At 42.4% G+C, this 15,677-nt stretch overlaps 1 protein-coding gene across 2 annotated transcripts; it reads left to right on the top strand.

The window, feature by feature from the left end:
• The first annotated feature begins 156 nt into the window (after nt 1–156).
• cep55l (centrosomal protein 55 like) lies at nt 157–15,134 on the top strand. Of its 2 annotated transcripts, none has more exons than XM_021575803.2 (9): nt 157–312; nt 878–1,077; nt 1,433–1,705; nt 4,974–5,027; nt 5,120–5,270; nt 5,968–6,284; nt 11,071–11,142; nt 14,423–14,554; nt 14,689–15,134. In XM_021575803.2, exons 2-9 carry the CDS (start codon nt 892–894, stop codon nt 14,890–14,892), a joined length of 1,389 nt encoding a protein of 462 aa, XP_021431478.2. In that variant the 5' UTR covers nt 157–312; nt 878–891; the 3' UTR covers nt 14,893–15,134. The 2 variants fall into 2 exon arrangements, with proteins under 2 accessions (XP_021431478.2, XP_021431476.2); XM_021575801.2 differs by having other exon boundaries at nt 5,962–6,284.
• The last annotated feature ends 543 nt before the right edge of the window (nt 15,135–15,677 follow it).

Genomic DNA, 15,677 nt, shown 5'->3' with positions numbered 1-15,677 from the left:
TCCACAGAAATCACATTTATAGTCAATATTCAGCTTGAATCTTTCCAAAACATGTTTCACAGGATAAATTATATGTAACATTTTAAATGAAACTTCCTTTACTTTGTTACTGATACAATATTTGTTAGCAAATTTCCGTCGAGTGGTGGTTGATTTTTTAAAAAGGACTGTCAGCGTCATGATCTGACTCCCGGATATGACGCCCAGACGCGCTGTAATTCAAACTTTTCAACTAGGAAGCTAGAAAGTGGCAATTTCATTCTCAGAAGTCAAGCGTTCTACAATGTTATTTTGGAAACAGTGGTCTATATTGTGAGTTATATTTTATAAATGTTTAAAGATACATACATGTTTTCTTAACACAAGAAAACAGTTTGGGTTGAACGATCAAACGCTTAGCTAGTTAGCTGTATTTGCCAGACCAGATACTTTTGACAGGCACATAACATAACGTCACTAGCTAGCATTAGTCACAAACTCAAGAAAAATATATAGCCGACAAATTCTAACAAATTATCTGTATCTTTTTGGTAAGATTATGTTATGTAGTTTTGTTAGCCAGATAACTAGTTATAACATTCAGTTGTGAAGTTATAGTACCTATTAAACCTTTTTTTTCGATTAGGCATGTTCTTCTGTTGGTTTGTGCTTGAGTGTCTGTTTTGTCTGGCATGCTAATTTCAATAACTAGGCCTCACTGCAGGTGCCAAATTAATTTCATTTGGGCCTAATGAAATAAATGTTAGTATTGCCTGTTCTATTGCCTACCTAACTAGATATATTTAGACTTTATTGGAAATGTGCCATTGAATGAAATGTGAGTGATTCAATTGTTAACATTAGTATTAACATTTAAACTTCAAAATCATTTTTCTAGGTAACACTCCAGACATGGCATCAAAAGGCACCAAGGAGACCATTGTCAACAAGTTAGGCTTTAAATCCAGTGGCTCAAAACAGGCAGAAGCAGAAATGGACAGACTCAGGAAGGAGAATGCTCATCTGAAGCAGAAGATGGATGAAATATCAAAACGAACAACGAGGCCACCAGACTCTGACAAAAGCAAACTGCTGGAGGTAGCTAAAGCGTAGTAGTTTGTGCAGACGTTTGGGCTAAGCAGTATTGCCAGCCCAATGATTATTATAAAGTTATAGAGTCCAAATTTAATAGGATTCATATAGTGATACTGTTTATGAATGTAGGCTACAAATATATTAAACCAAAACAACCTTTTCACTCAATATATTCATATACTTGACCATATGATTTTGTGAGAGTCTGGGTTTAGCATTTTGCGCATCATGGGTGTGTCATTTTGAAAACCGTTGCTTTTGAAATTGTGTCTTGATGGAGTTGTGATAGGCTCATTTAAACATTTTTGTGCACTACCACATTTCATTCAAGTCATTCAAATGTTACATTTGATTGCAGAGGATTCTGTCTCTGGAGACGTCGAGGGAGAGGAACACTCAGCAGCTGCTGGCTAAGGACAAGGAGCTGGAGACTCTGAGACAACATCTGCATTCCAATGGGGGAGAGGTGGTGGCCTCGCTCCAGGCTCAGCTGGACCAGGGGAGGAGAGAGGCCGAGTACAGAGAGAAACTGTTCCAGTCCCTCTCGGAGGAGACAGGGAATCTGAAGAACAAATTGGTGGGAGTGTCGGCAAGGTGTCAGGCACTGGAGAAACAGGGTCCTGATTTACAGGTGGGTGAAGGGAAATGTTCAGTCTGCTGAGGGTGCCTAGACTTTGATCCGTTTTGTTAGCCAAGGCTGAGTTATGGAGAGAATGTACACTATATATACAAAAGTATGTGGGCATCCCTTCAAATGAGTGGATTTGGCTATTTCAGCCACACCCGTTGCTGACAGGTGTATATAATCGAGCACACAGCCATGTGATCTCCATAGACAAATATTGTCAGTAGAATGGCCTTACCGAAGAGCTCAGTGACTTTCAATGTGGCACCTTTCCATCAAGTCAGTTTGTCAAATCTCTGCCCTGCTAGAGCTGCTCTGGTGAACTGTAAATGCTGTTATTGTGAAGTAGGGCCTCCAGAGTGGCCGGTGGTCAAAAGCACTGCATCGCAGTGCTAGAGGCATTACTACAGATCCGGGTCGATCCCGGGCTGTGTCGCAACCTGGAGACCCATGGGGCGGCGCACAATTGGCCCAGCATTGTTAGGGGAGGGTTTGGCCGGCTGGGATGTCCTTGTCGCATTGCGCTCTAGCGACTCGTTGTGGCGGCCTGGGGGCACGCAAGCTGACTTCCGGTCATCAGCTGTACGGTGTTTCCTCCGACACATTGGTGCGGCTAGCTTCCAGGTTAAGCGGGCAGTGTGTCAAGAAGCAGTGTGGCTTGGCGAGGTCGTGTTTCGCCTCTCCCGAGTCCTTACGGGAGTTGCAGTAATGGGACGAGTGTAACTATCAATTGAATTTCATGAAATTGGGGAGAAAGAGGCAAAGTACCCAAAAAATAAATGTTATTGAGAAGTGTAAATGAATTGGTAGGCCACACAAGCTCACAGAACAGGACGACCAAGTGCTGTAGCGCGTTGTGTGCTGTAGCGGTTGCGAGAGACACTACCGAGGTCCAAACTGCGTCTGGAAGCAACGTCTGCACAAGAACTGTTAAACGGGAGCTTCATTAAATGGGTTTCCATGGCCGAGCAGCCGCACACAAGCCTTAGATCACCATGCGCAATGCCAAGCGTCTGCTGGAGTGGTGTAAAGCTCGCCATCATTGGACTCTGGAGCAGTTGATACGCATTCTCTGGAGTGATGAATCACACTTAACCATCTTGCATTCTGATGAATGAATATGGATTTGGCGGATGCCAAGAAAACGCTACTTGCCCAAATGAATAGTGTCAACTGTAAAGAAATGGTTTGTCAAGATCGGTGTGGAAGATCTTGACTTACCTGCACAGAGCCCTGACCTCAACCCCACCGAACACCTTTGGGATGAATTGGAATGCCGACTGCGACCCGGGCCTAATCACCCAACATTAGTGCCCGACCTTACTAATGCTCTTGTGGCTGAATGGAAGCAAGTCCCCGCAGCAATGTTCCAATATCTAGTGAAAAGCCTTCCCAGAAGAATGGCGGCTGTTATAGCAGCGAAGATGGGACCAACTCAATATTAATGCCCATGGTTTAGGAATGAGATGTTCGACGAGCAGGTGTCCACATACTTTTGATCATGTAGTGTGTGTAACAAGAAGACACTGTAGTTCACACCCCTCTATATTAAGATGTTACAGTTTCCTGTATGAATGTTGTGGTCATGGGGGCATTCCAAATCAAGGTGAAATTCTCTTTTATCACTCTAGATGGCAGCAGTTTCTTTCTGAATGTCATGTCGTCTGACATAATACTTGTTTACTCTCAGATCAGGTGGCTCTGTGATATTAGGAAAGCCAGGAGTCTTATTCATCGAGAGAGAGCTGATTTTATATCTCTGTCTCCAACTTTCGAATATCCATTTGGTCATAATCAAGGAAATCCGCCTCCTGACAGGCCCTCCTCACCGACCACATTACCATACTGTACATAATCCCCCCCCCATATGATCACTCAGTCTCGGTATTACAGGATGGGATTACCATCTGGAAGGAGTTCACGAGCTTATGAACCTATGACTTCTCCTCTCGAAGTGTAGTTAAGGGCCTGAGCCAGGGGAGAACGACTGCCCCCTAAGCCCCATTTTGATCCAGAAAAAACCCTGTATGTCATGTGTCAAACTTATTCCACAGAGGGCCAAGTGTCTGTGGATTTTCACTCCTCTCTTCTCCTTGATTGATTAAATAAGGCCACTAATTAGTGAGGAACTCCCCTCACCTGGTTGTCTGTCTTAATTGAAAGGAAAAACCTGCAGACACTAGCAGTGGTGGGAAAAGTACCCGATTTTGTCATACTTGAGTAAAAGTAAAGATGCTTTACTAGAAAATGACTCAAGTGAAAGTCACCCAGTAAAATACTACTTGAGTAAAAGTATTTGATTTTAAATATACTTAAGTATCAAAAGTAAATGTAATTGCAAAAATATACTTAAGTATCAAAAGTAAAAGTATAAATCATTTCAAATGGCATATTATTCAAACCAGACAGCACAATGTTTTTATTTGTATTATTTACGGATAGCCAAGGGCACACTAAAACATGCCTTCATCATTTCCAAATTAAGCTTTTGTGTTTGATTTGGTGGACTCATTAGAGGCAGTAGAGTTTCCCAGGGATGTTCTCTTGATAAGTGCGTGAATTGGGTCATTTTTCTGTCCCGCTAAGCATTCAAAATGTAACAAGTACTTTTGGGTGTCAGGGAAAATCTATACATAATTTTCTTTAGGAATGTAGTGAAAATATAAATAGTGAAGTACAGATACTACTTAAGTAGTACTTCAAAGTACTTTTACTTAAGTACTTTACACCACTGGACACTAGGCCCACGATGGAATGAATTTCGACACTCCTATAAGTGAATTTGTCCAAATACCTATGACTTCAAATGGGGGGGACCAGATGCATAAAGTGTTTTAATTTTTAAAAGGTGAAACGCATGTGTGTGAAATACCCTCTAATTAAAGGTGACATTATGTCCTGTACTGTGTCGCCTCATATGAAACATTTAAACATCATCTCAAATCCAAAATGCTGGAGTATAGCGGCAGATATATATTTTTAAAATACTTCCAAATACATACAGAGATAAGTGTATATTCAGGTCACTGGCTGGTTAAAGGACACCCAAGGCATTAGATTATTGTATGCAGTACATACTGTCGCTAGAAGATGCTTTCGGTTAAGCTTTCTTCCCTTTTTTATGTTTTGATTATAAGGGTCTCTTAGCAACCAAGAATAGTATCCCACAGACACACACACAACAGACCACGTCTTCATGTAGAAAGAGGTTGTTTACACCTATGTCCTCGTTTTGATATAGGCTAATACCTGTGTTTTCTTTACGATTTGATAGAATGGCCAGGGACTCACCGGTGAGGTTGCAGTAGTTGAGGATCACTTGAGAGATGTGAGTTGAACAACTTGTCAAGATTAAAAATGAAATTGTCTTTCTTTGAGTGCTAAGGTATGAGTATGTGTTTTTCCTCGGTTTACAAAAAGGCTTTGGAGAAGAATCAACAGTGGCTGGTTTATGATCAGCAGCGAGAGGCCTATGTCAAGGCAGTCCTGGCCAGGACCCTTGAGATGGAGCAGCAACTAAATCAAGCCAACGAAGCACTCCAACAACAACACAAAGAAGGCAGTTTGGACGGTAAAAAAAAGGGGGCCTGTGAGCCTTCAGCGCAGTGTGGGATTTGGCACGCGTTTGCTGTCGAGTAAATCCACTTTTAAATCAGTAGATACGGAAATGCATTATAAAGGCTGATTCAACACTAGCCATTTTTTCCCATGTGGTTAAAATAATTATCCTTTAGGGCCCACAAACTCAACTATGGACTTCAAAGACAGTTCCACTGGGTTTTTTCCCCCAGTTGTTCCCCCTCTAATCAGGGACTGATTTTTAGACCTGGGACACCAGTTGGGTGCAATTAATTATCAGGTAGAACAGAACCAGCATGCTCCAGACCTCGTAGGGTAAGAGTTGAATACCCCTACTCTAGGGGCTAATGCTTATTAACCTGTGTTTAGACTAGAAATTTAATTAATTATCTGTTGTCAACTAGCTATTAATTAACCATTACTAATTAGCTATTGCTTTGGTAAAGCACAGTCTACTTGAAAATAGTATTTCCTAGTGGCCGTTTTATAAGTGTTGCATAGAGCCCTCAACCTCATCTCTGGACCCCGAAGCCAGTTCGTTCCACTGCTTTTTTTTCATCGTTCCCCTCTAATCACAGACTGATTTAAACCTGGGACACCAGGTGGGTGAAATGTAGGGTAAGAGTTGAATACCCCTGGCATAGGAGCATGTAAGACTCTAACCCTGCTTCCTTTTCCCCCAGCACCAGAGAAGTCTTTGTCCCAGCTGCAGGAGCACTACGACAAGCTGCTGCTGCAGGCCAAGCAGGACGTGGAGGCCCAGAAGGAGGCGGCGGCACGGGCCCAGGGGGAGCTGGGCGAGCTCCAGAGGCGGTACGAGGAGCGGTGCATGGAGTTGGTCGAGGCCCGGGAGCAGCTCCGGGCCGAGCGCCTCAGCAGCAGATACACAGTCGGCGAGGAGAAGAAGTGCTCGGCTGACCGCGCCGACAGAATGCGGTCCGAGCTGGACAGCATGGACGCCAGGCTGGAGGAGGAGAGGAAGAGGTCTGCTGAGCTGCTGCTGCAGGTATAGTTATACGCCAGGGAGATGTGGTCTTGGTGTGTTTATTATGCAACGTTGTTTGACCAGGTGAGTTGATTATAAAGAATTCTCCTTTGCAACCACGGCCTGTGGAAAAGTTGCCGGGTAGAGGTTGAAGTTTAATTTAGCAGTTCAATATGGTTGGGGATTTTAATGACAGTTTTCTGTGCCAGACCACATACACTACATGACCAAAGGTATGTGGACGCCTGCTCGTCAAACATCTCATTCCAAAACCATGGGCATTAATGTGGAGTTGGTCCCCTATTTGCTGCGATAACAGCCTCCACTCTTCTGGGAAGGCTTTCCACTAGATGTTGAAAATTGCTGCGGGGACTTGCTTCCATTCAGCCAGAAGAGCATTTATGAGGTCGGGCACTGATTTTGGGCGATTAGGTGGGTCGCAGTCAGCGTTCAAATTCATTCCAAAGTTGTTTGATGGGGTTGAGGTCAGGGCTCTGTGCAGGCCAGTCAAGCTCTTCCACACCGATCTCAACAGTTTTTGTATGGACCTTACTTTGTGCACGGGGGCATTGTCATGTTAAAACAGGAAAGGGCCTTCTCCAAACTGTTGCCACAAAGATGGAATCACTGAATCGTCTAGAATGTGATTGTATGGTGTAACATTAAGATTTCCCTTCACTGGAACAAAGGGGCCTAACCCGAACCATTAAAAACAGCCCCAGACCATTATTCCTCCTCCACCAAACTTTACAGTTGGCACCAGACATTGGGGCAGGTAGTGATCTCCTGGCATCCGGCATTCACAGATTTGTCCGTCGGACTACCAGATGGTAAAGCTTGATTCATCCATCGAGAGAACGCGTTAACACTTCCCCAAAGTCAAATGGCGGCAAGCTTTACACCACTCCAGCCGGAAGTTGGCATTGCGCATGGTGATTTTAGCATTGTGTGCGGCTGCTCGGCCATGGAAACCTTTTTCATGAAGCTCCCGACAAACTGTTCGTGCTGACGTTGGTTCCAGAAGCAGTTTGGAACTCGGTAGTGAGTGTTGCAACCAAGGATAGATGATTTTTACGTGTTTCAGCACACAGCGGCCCTGTTCTGTGAGCTTTGGTGGCCTACGACTTTGCGGCTGAGCCGTTGTTGCTCCTAGACATTTCCACTTCACAATAACAGCACTTAACAGTTGACCGGTGCAGCTCTAGCAGTGCAGAAATTTTACGAACTGACTTGTTAGAAAGGTGGCATCCTATAACAGTGCCACGTTGAAAGTCTCTGAGCCCTTCCGTAAGGCCATTCTACTGCCAATGTTTGTCTATGGCGATTGCATGGCTGTGTGCTCGATTTTATACACCTGACAGGTGTGGCTGAAATAGCCAAATCCACTCATTTGAAGGGGTGTCCACATTTGTGTGTGTATAGATAGATTGATATATATATATATAGAGAGAGAGATATAAAACACACACACACAGTGGAAGTCGGAAGTTTACATACACCTTAGCCAAATACATTTAAACTCAGTTTTTCAGAATTCCTGACATTTAATCCTAGTAAAAATTCCCTGTCTTTGGTCAGTTAGGATCACCACTTTATTTTAAGAATGTAAAATGTCAGAATAATAGTAGAGTGATTTTTTTCAGCTTATATTTCTTTCACCACATTCCCAGTGGGTCAGAGGTTTACAAGCACTCAATTAGTATTTGGACGCATTGCCTTTAAATTGTTTAACTTGGGTCAAACGTTTCGGGTAGCCATCAACAAGCTGCCCACAATAAATTGGGTGACTTTTGGTCCATTCCTCCTGACAGAGCTAGTGTAACTGAGTCAGGTTTGTAGGCCTCCTTGCTCTCACACACTTTTTCACTTCTGCCCACACATTTTCTATATGATTGATGTCAGGGCTTTGTGATGGCCACTCCAATACTTTGACTTTGTTGTCCTTAAGCCATTTTGCCACAACTTTGGAAGTATCCTTGGGGTCATTGTCCATTTGGAAGACCCATTTGCAACCAAGCTTTAACTTCCTGACTGATGTCCCACCTCATAATGCCATCTATTTGCCATCTATTTTTGTGAAGTGCACCAGTCCCTCCTGCAGCAAAGCACCCCCCCCCCCCCCCCCCCCCCCCCGTGCTTCACAGTTGGGATGGTGTTCTTCGGCTTGCAAGCCTCCCGCTTTTTCCTCCAAACATAATGATGGTCACTGTGGCCAAACAGTTCTATTTTTGTTCCAGCAGACATTTCTCCAAAAAGCGGTTTTGGAGCAGTGGCTTCTTCCTTGCTGAGCAGCCTTTCAGGTTATGTTGATATAGAACTCGTTTTACTGTGGATATTGATAATTTTGTACCTGTTTCCTCCAGCATCTTCACAAGGTCCTTTGCTGTTGTTCTGGGAATGATTTGTACTTTTTGCACCAAAGTACGGCCATCTCTAGGAGACAGAATGCGTCTCCTTCCTGAGCGGTATGACGGCTGTGTGGTCCCATGGTGTTTATACTTGCGTACTATTGTTTGTACAGATGAACGTGGTACCTTCAGGCGTTTGGAAATTTCTCCCAAGGATGAGCCAGACTTGTGGAGGTCTACAATAAATTTTTAAAATTAGGTCTTTGCTGATTTCTTTTGATTTTCCCATGATGTCAAGCAAAGAGGCACTGAGTTTGAAGGTATGCCTTGAAATACATCCACAGGTACACCTCCAATTAACTAAACTTATGTCAATTAGCCTATCAGAAGCTTCTAAAGCCATGACATAATTGTCTGGAATTTTCCAAGCTGTTTAAAGGCACAGTCAACTTGGTGTATGTAAACTTCTGACCCACTGGAATTGTGATACAGTGAAATAATCGGTCTGTAAACAATTGTTGGAAAAATGACTTGTCATGCACAAAGTAGATTTCCTAACCCGATTTGCCAAAACTATAGTTTGTTAACTAGAAATTTGTGGAGTGGTTAAAAAATGAGTTTTAATGACTCCAACCTAAGTGTATGTAAACTTCCGACTTCAACTGATATATATATATATATATATATACAGTGCCTTGCGAAAGTATTCGGCCCCCTTGAACTTTGCGACCTTTTGCCACATTTCAGGCTTCAAACATAAAGATATATAAAACTGTATTTTTTGTGAAGAATCAACAACAAGTGGGACACAATCATGAAGGGGAACGACATTTATTGGATATTTCAAACTTTTTTAACAAATCAAAAACTGAAAAATTGGGCGTGCAAAATTATTCAGCCCCTTTACTTTCAGTGCAGCAAACTCTCTCCAGAAGTTCAGTGAGGATCTCTGAATGATCCAATGTTGACCTAAATGACTAATGATGATAAATACAATCCACCTGTGTGTAATCAAGTCTCCGTATAAATGCACCTGCACTGTGATAGTCTCAGAGGTCCGTTAAAAGCGCAGAGAGCATCATGAAGAACAAGGAACACACCAGGCAGGTCCGAGATACTGTTGTGAAGAAGTTTAAAGCCGGATTTGGATACAAAAATATTTCCCAAGCTTTAAACATCCCAAGGAGCACTGTGCAAGCGATAATATTGAAATGGAAGGAGTATCAGACCACTGCAAATCTACCAAGACCTGGCCGTCCCGCTAAACTTTCAGCTCATACAAGGAGAAGACTGATCAGAGATGCAGCCAAGAGGCCCATGATCACTCTGGATGAACTGCAGAGGTGGGAGACAGCTGTACAGCTGAGGTGGGAGACTGTCCATAGGACAACAATCAGTCGTATATTGCACAAATCTGGCCTTTATGGAAGAGTGGCAAGAAGAAAGCCATTTCTTAAAGATATCCATAAAAAGTGTTGTTTAAAGTTTGCCACAAGCCACCTGGGAGACACACCAAACATGTGGAAGAAGGTGCTCTGGTCAGATGAAACCAAAATTGAACTTTTTGGCAACAATGCAAAACGTTATGTTTGGCGTAAAAGCAACACAGCTGAACACACCATCCCCACTGTCAAACATGGTGGTGGCAGCATCATGGTTTGGGCCTGCTTTTCTTCATCAGGGACAGGGAAGATGGTTAAAATTGATGGGAAGATGGATGGAGCCAAATACAGGACCATTCTGGAAGAAAACCTGATGGAGTCTGCAAAAGACCTGAGACTGGGACGGAGATTTGTCTTCCAACAAGACAATGATCCAAAACATAAAGCAAAATCTACAATGGAATGGTTCAAAAATAAACATATCCAGGTGTTAGAATGGCCAAGTCAAAGTCCAGACCTGAATCCAATCGAGAATCTGTGGAAAGAACTGAAAATTGCTGTTCACAAATGCTCTCCATCCAACCTGACTGAGCTCGAGCTGTTTTGCAAGGAGGAATGGGAAAAAATTTCAGTCTCTCGATGTGCAAAACTGATAGAGACATACCCCAAGCGACTTACAGCTGTAATCGCAGCAAAAGGTGGCGCTACAAAGTATTTACTTAAGGGGGCGGAATAATTTTGCACGCCCAATTTTTCAGTTTTTGATTTGTTAAAAAAGTTTGAAATATCCAATAAATGTCGTTCCACTTCATGATTGTGTCCCACTTGTTGTTGATTCTTCACAAAAAAATACAGTTTTATATCTTTATGTTTGAAGCCTGAAATGTGGCAAAAGGTCGCAAAGTTCAAGGGGGCTGAATACTTTCGCAAGGCACTGTATATAGTATACCCTCTGGAGAAGGGAGTTTGATCCCTTTCTCTCTGACACTTTCCTGTCTGACCTTCACCCCCCCCTGTACACTTTCCCACTGTTCCAATGTCCTTATTTTATTTTTTAAGACATACTTTTCTCATCAGGTGAATCTACTCCAGAAAACTCTGTTAAACCAAAATGAGGAGCGGAGGAGAGTTGCTGTACTGGAGCAACATGTATGTATTGGCAACGTAAACCATTCCTGACTCTAGATTGTGAAATAATCAGTTATATAACATCTCTTATGCAATGGAACATCCAAGATCTGCAGTAGAGGTCGACCGATTTTTAATTGGGGCCGATTTCAAGTTTTCATAACAATCGGAAATCGGTATTTTTTGACATTGATTATTTATATATATATATATATATAATATATTTTTTACACCTTTATTTAATCTTTAACTAGGCAAGTCAGTTAAGAACACATTCTTATTTTCAATGACGGCCTAGGAACGGTGGGTTAACTGCCTCATTCAGGGACAGAACGACAGATTTTTACCTTGTCAGCTCGGGGGATTCAATCTTGCAACCTTACAGTTAACTAGTCCAACGCTCTAACCACCTGATTAAATCAAATCAAATTTTATTTGTCACATACACATGGTTAGCAGATGTTAATGCGAGTGTAGCGAAATGCTTGTGCTTCAAGTTCCGACAATGCAGTAATAACCAACAAGTAATCTAACTAACAATTCCAAAACTACTGTCTTGTACACAGTGTAAGGGGATAAAGAATATGTACATAAGGATATATGAATGAGTGATGTACAGAGCAGCATAGGCAAGATACAGTAGATGGTATCGAGTACAGTATATACATATGAGATGAGTATGTAAACAAAGTGGCATAGTTAAAGTGGCTAGTGATACATGTATTACATAAGGATACAGTCGATGATATAGAGTACAGTATATACGTATGCATATGAGATGAATAATGTAGGGTAAGTAACATTATATAAGGTAGCATTGTTTAAAGTGGCTAGTGATATATTTACATTTCCCATCAATTCCCATTATTAAAGTGGCTGGAGTTGAGTCAGTGTGTTGGCAGCAGCCACTCAATGTTAGTGGTGGCTGTTTAACAGTCTGATGGCCTTGAGATAGAAGCTGTTTTTCAGTCTCTCGGTCCCAGCTTTGATGCACCTGTACTGACCTCGCCTTCTGGATGATAGCGGGGTGAACAGGCAGTGGCTCGGGTGGTTGATGTCCTTGATGATCTTCATGGCCTTCCTGTGACATCGGGTGGTGTAGGTGTCCTGGAGGGCAGGTAGTTTGCCCCCGGTGATGCGTTGTGCAGACCTCACTACCCTCTGGAGAGCCTTACGGTTGAGGGCGGAGCAGTTGCCGTACCAGGCGGTGATACAGCCCGCCAGGATGCTCTCGATTGTGCATCTGTAGAAGTTTGTGAGTGCTTTTGGTGACAAGCCGTCTCGTCGTTGTTGGTAATCAAGCCTACCACTGTTGTGTCGTCCGCAAATTTGATGATTGAGTTGGAGGCGTGCGTGGCCACGCAGTCGTGGGTGAACAGGGAGTACAGGAGAGGGCTCAGAACGCACCCTTGTGGGGCCCCAGTGTTGAGGATCAGCGGGGAGGAGATGTTGTTGCGTACCCTCACCACCTGGGGGCGGCCCGTCAGGAAGTCCAGTACCCAGTTGCACAGGGCGGGGTCGAGACCCAGGGTCTCGAGCTTGATGACGAGCTTGGAGGGTACTATGGTGTTGAATGCCAAGCTGTAGTCAATGAACAGCATTCTCACATAGGTATTCCTCTTGTCCAGATGGGTTAGGGCAGTGTGCAGTGTGGTTGAGATTGCATCGTCTGTGGACCTATTTGGGCGGTAAGCAAATTGGAGTGGGTCTAGGGTGTCAGGTAGGGTGGAGGTGATATGGTCCTTGACTAGTCTCTCAAAGCACTTCATGATGACGGAAGTGAGTGCTACGGGGCGGTAGTCGTTTAGCTCAGTTACCTTAGCTTTCTTGGGAACAGGAACAATGGTGGCCCTCTTGAAGCATGTGGGAACAGCAGACTGGTAATTACATTGCACTCCACGAGGAGACTGCCTGTTACGCGAATGCAGTAAGCCAAGGTAAGTTGCTAGCTAGCATTAAACTTATCTTATAAAAAACAATCAATCAATCATATTCACTAGTTAACTACACATGGTTGATGATATTACTAGTTTATCTTGCGTGTCCTGCGTTGCATATAATCGATGGGGTGCGTATTCGTGAAAAAGGACTGTCGTTGCTCCAATGTGTACCTAACCATAAACATCAATGCCTTTCTTAAAATCAATACACAAGTATATATTTTTAAACCTGCATATTTAGCTAAAAGAAATCCAGGTTAGCAGGCAATATTAACCAGGTGAAATTGTCACTTCTCTTGCGTTCATTGCACACAGTCAGTGTATATGCAACAGTTTGGGCTGCCTAATTTGACAGAATTTTACATAATTATGAAATAACATTGACTGTTGTACAATGTAACAGGAATATTTAGACTTATGGATGCCATCCGTTAGATAAAATACAGAACGTTTCCGTATTTCCGTAAGAATAAAAGTCTTGTTTTCGAGATGATAGTTTCCGGATTCGACCATATTAATGACCTAAGGCTCGTATTTCTGTGTGTTATTATGTTATAATTAAGTCTATGATTTGATAGAATAGTCTGACTGAGCTGTGGTAGGCTCCAGCAGGCTCGTAAGCATTCATTCAAACAGCACTTTTGTGCGTTTTGCCATTGCCGTGCTGTTTATGACTTCAAGCCTATCTACTTCAGAGATTCGGCTGGTGTAACCGATGTGAAATGGTTAGCGGGGTGCGCGCTAATAGCGTTTCAAACGTCACTCGCTCTGAGACTTGGAGTGGTTGTTCCCCTTGCTCTGCATGGGTAACGCTGCTTCAAGGGTGGCTGTTGTCGTTGTGTACCTGGTTCGAGCCCAGGTAGGAGCGAAGAGGGGGACGGAAGCTATACTGTTACACTGGCAATACTAAAGTACCTATAAGAACATCCAATAGTCAAAGGTTAATGAAATACAAATATGGTATAGAGAGAAATTCATCTGGTTAATAATAACTACAACCTAAAACTTCTTACCTGGGAATATTGAAGACTCATGTTAAAAGGAACCACCAGCTTTCATATGTTCCCATGTTCTGAGCAAGGAACTTAGCTTTTTTACATAGCACATATTTCACTTTTACTTTATTCTCCAACACATTGTTTTTGCATTTAAACCAAATTGATTTTATTGAGTTAAAATAAGTGTTCATTCAGTATTGTTGTAATTGTCATTATTACAAATAAATAAATAAACAATCGGCCGATTAATTGGTATCGGCTTTTTTTGGTCCTCCAATAATCGGTATCGGCGTTGAAAAATCATAATCGGTCGACCTCTAATCTGCAGTGCTCTCTTGATTTGCTCTTGTCTATTCCCCCAAGATCCAGCTATCTGCCAAAGACTTTGAGAACGAGAAGCTTGATCGACAGAGTTTACAGCATCAGCTGCACAAGGTCCTGAAAGAGCTGCGCAAGGCTCGGGACCAAATCGCAAGACTAGAATCTAGCAATCAAGTAAGTGTTGTGAAATGTTGCTTTACGCATCAATTCTTTTGACATTTCTGCTTTTCAAATGAGTCATCATGAGTACATTTGCTATCTTCAGATAAGCAACTGTAAACCATTTTATTGTTTTGTACTTATTGTAGAAACAGCAGAGCGAGTCTTGTTTCTCTGAGCCAAGTTCTTACAAGCCTGAGTTTGAGAGGCTGTCCATTGAGGATCCCATCCCCACCTCAACCTCCAAAAACCTCCTGGACGAGAGTTTCCTGGAGTGTCCAAAGTGCAGAGCTCCATACGCCACCAGTCAGCACAGAGAACTGCTGGCCCACCTCGACTACTGTTTCACTTGAACAGCCTATAGGGGATTAAAAAGGGAGTACATCTGTCCAGTCTGTCTTGCTTTTGTCTTTAAGATATTATTTTTACATGACACATTTTTTTTTTGTTCATGCCGTGTTGTTTTTAAAGTGAAACATCAGTGATCTAACTGTAAGATCCTGAAGATTTGTTTACCAGTCTTTTGTTTCAAAAGAAATCAGTGACTTTTTGACAAGAATAAACTATTTTCTGAAATCTTTTTTTAGATGGAAAATGTTGTGTGGATTGTTTTGATATAGAACTTATGTAAAACAGTTATTTATGGCTTTGTAAGTGGTTTTCCTTTGTCTATCTGCATATTGTATTGTCTTTTATTTTATTTAAGGTTTTTGTTTTGAACAGAATAGGCTACCTGAAGATGATTTAGAACCACATGAAAAAAGTATTTCCCACACAGTTTCTTTGGGGCCTGTGGTGGATATTCTTTATTTCTGAGCTCTGAGAATAAGAGTTACACAGCGCAGTATAGACAGTATTTGGTGATAAGCGCATATCTTTATAGTTTCCTGTTCTTGGGCAGAACTTTATCTATACAAGGATGAAGGTGCATGCTGGATTGCAATGCAGGTTGATACTCCCAAGAACAGGAGATTATAATAGGACGGTTTCACAAGGTTAGAGACATTATAATTAAAATGTCCCATTACAGGCCATATTTGCGAACATTAGAAAAGTCTAAGTTTAAACACTTGCTCAGTCTCTCAATCTGCCTCAGCGAATTATAATCGTCGACGTACAGGTGGTCAAACGTTACATT

Source organism: Oncorhynchus mykiss, chromosome 20 (genome assembly GCF_013265735.2).
Source record: "Oncorhynchus mykiss isolate Arlee chromosome 20, USDA_OmykA_1.1, whole genome shotgun sequence".
Classification (NCBI taxonomy): Eukaryota; Metazoa; Chordata; class Actinopteri; order Salmoniformes; family Salmonidae; genus Oncorhynchus; species Oncorhynchus mykiss.
This window is presented reverse-complemented; position numbering and strand designations above follow the sequence as displayed.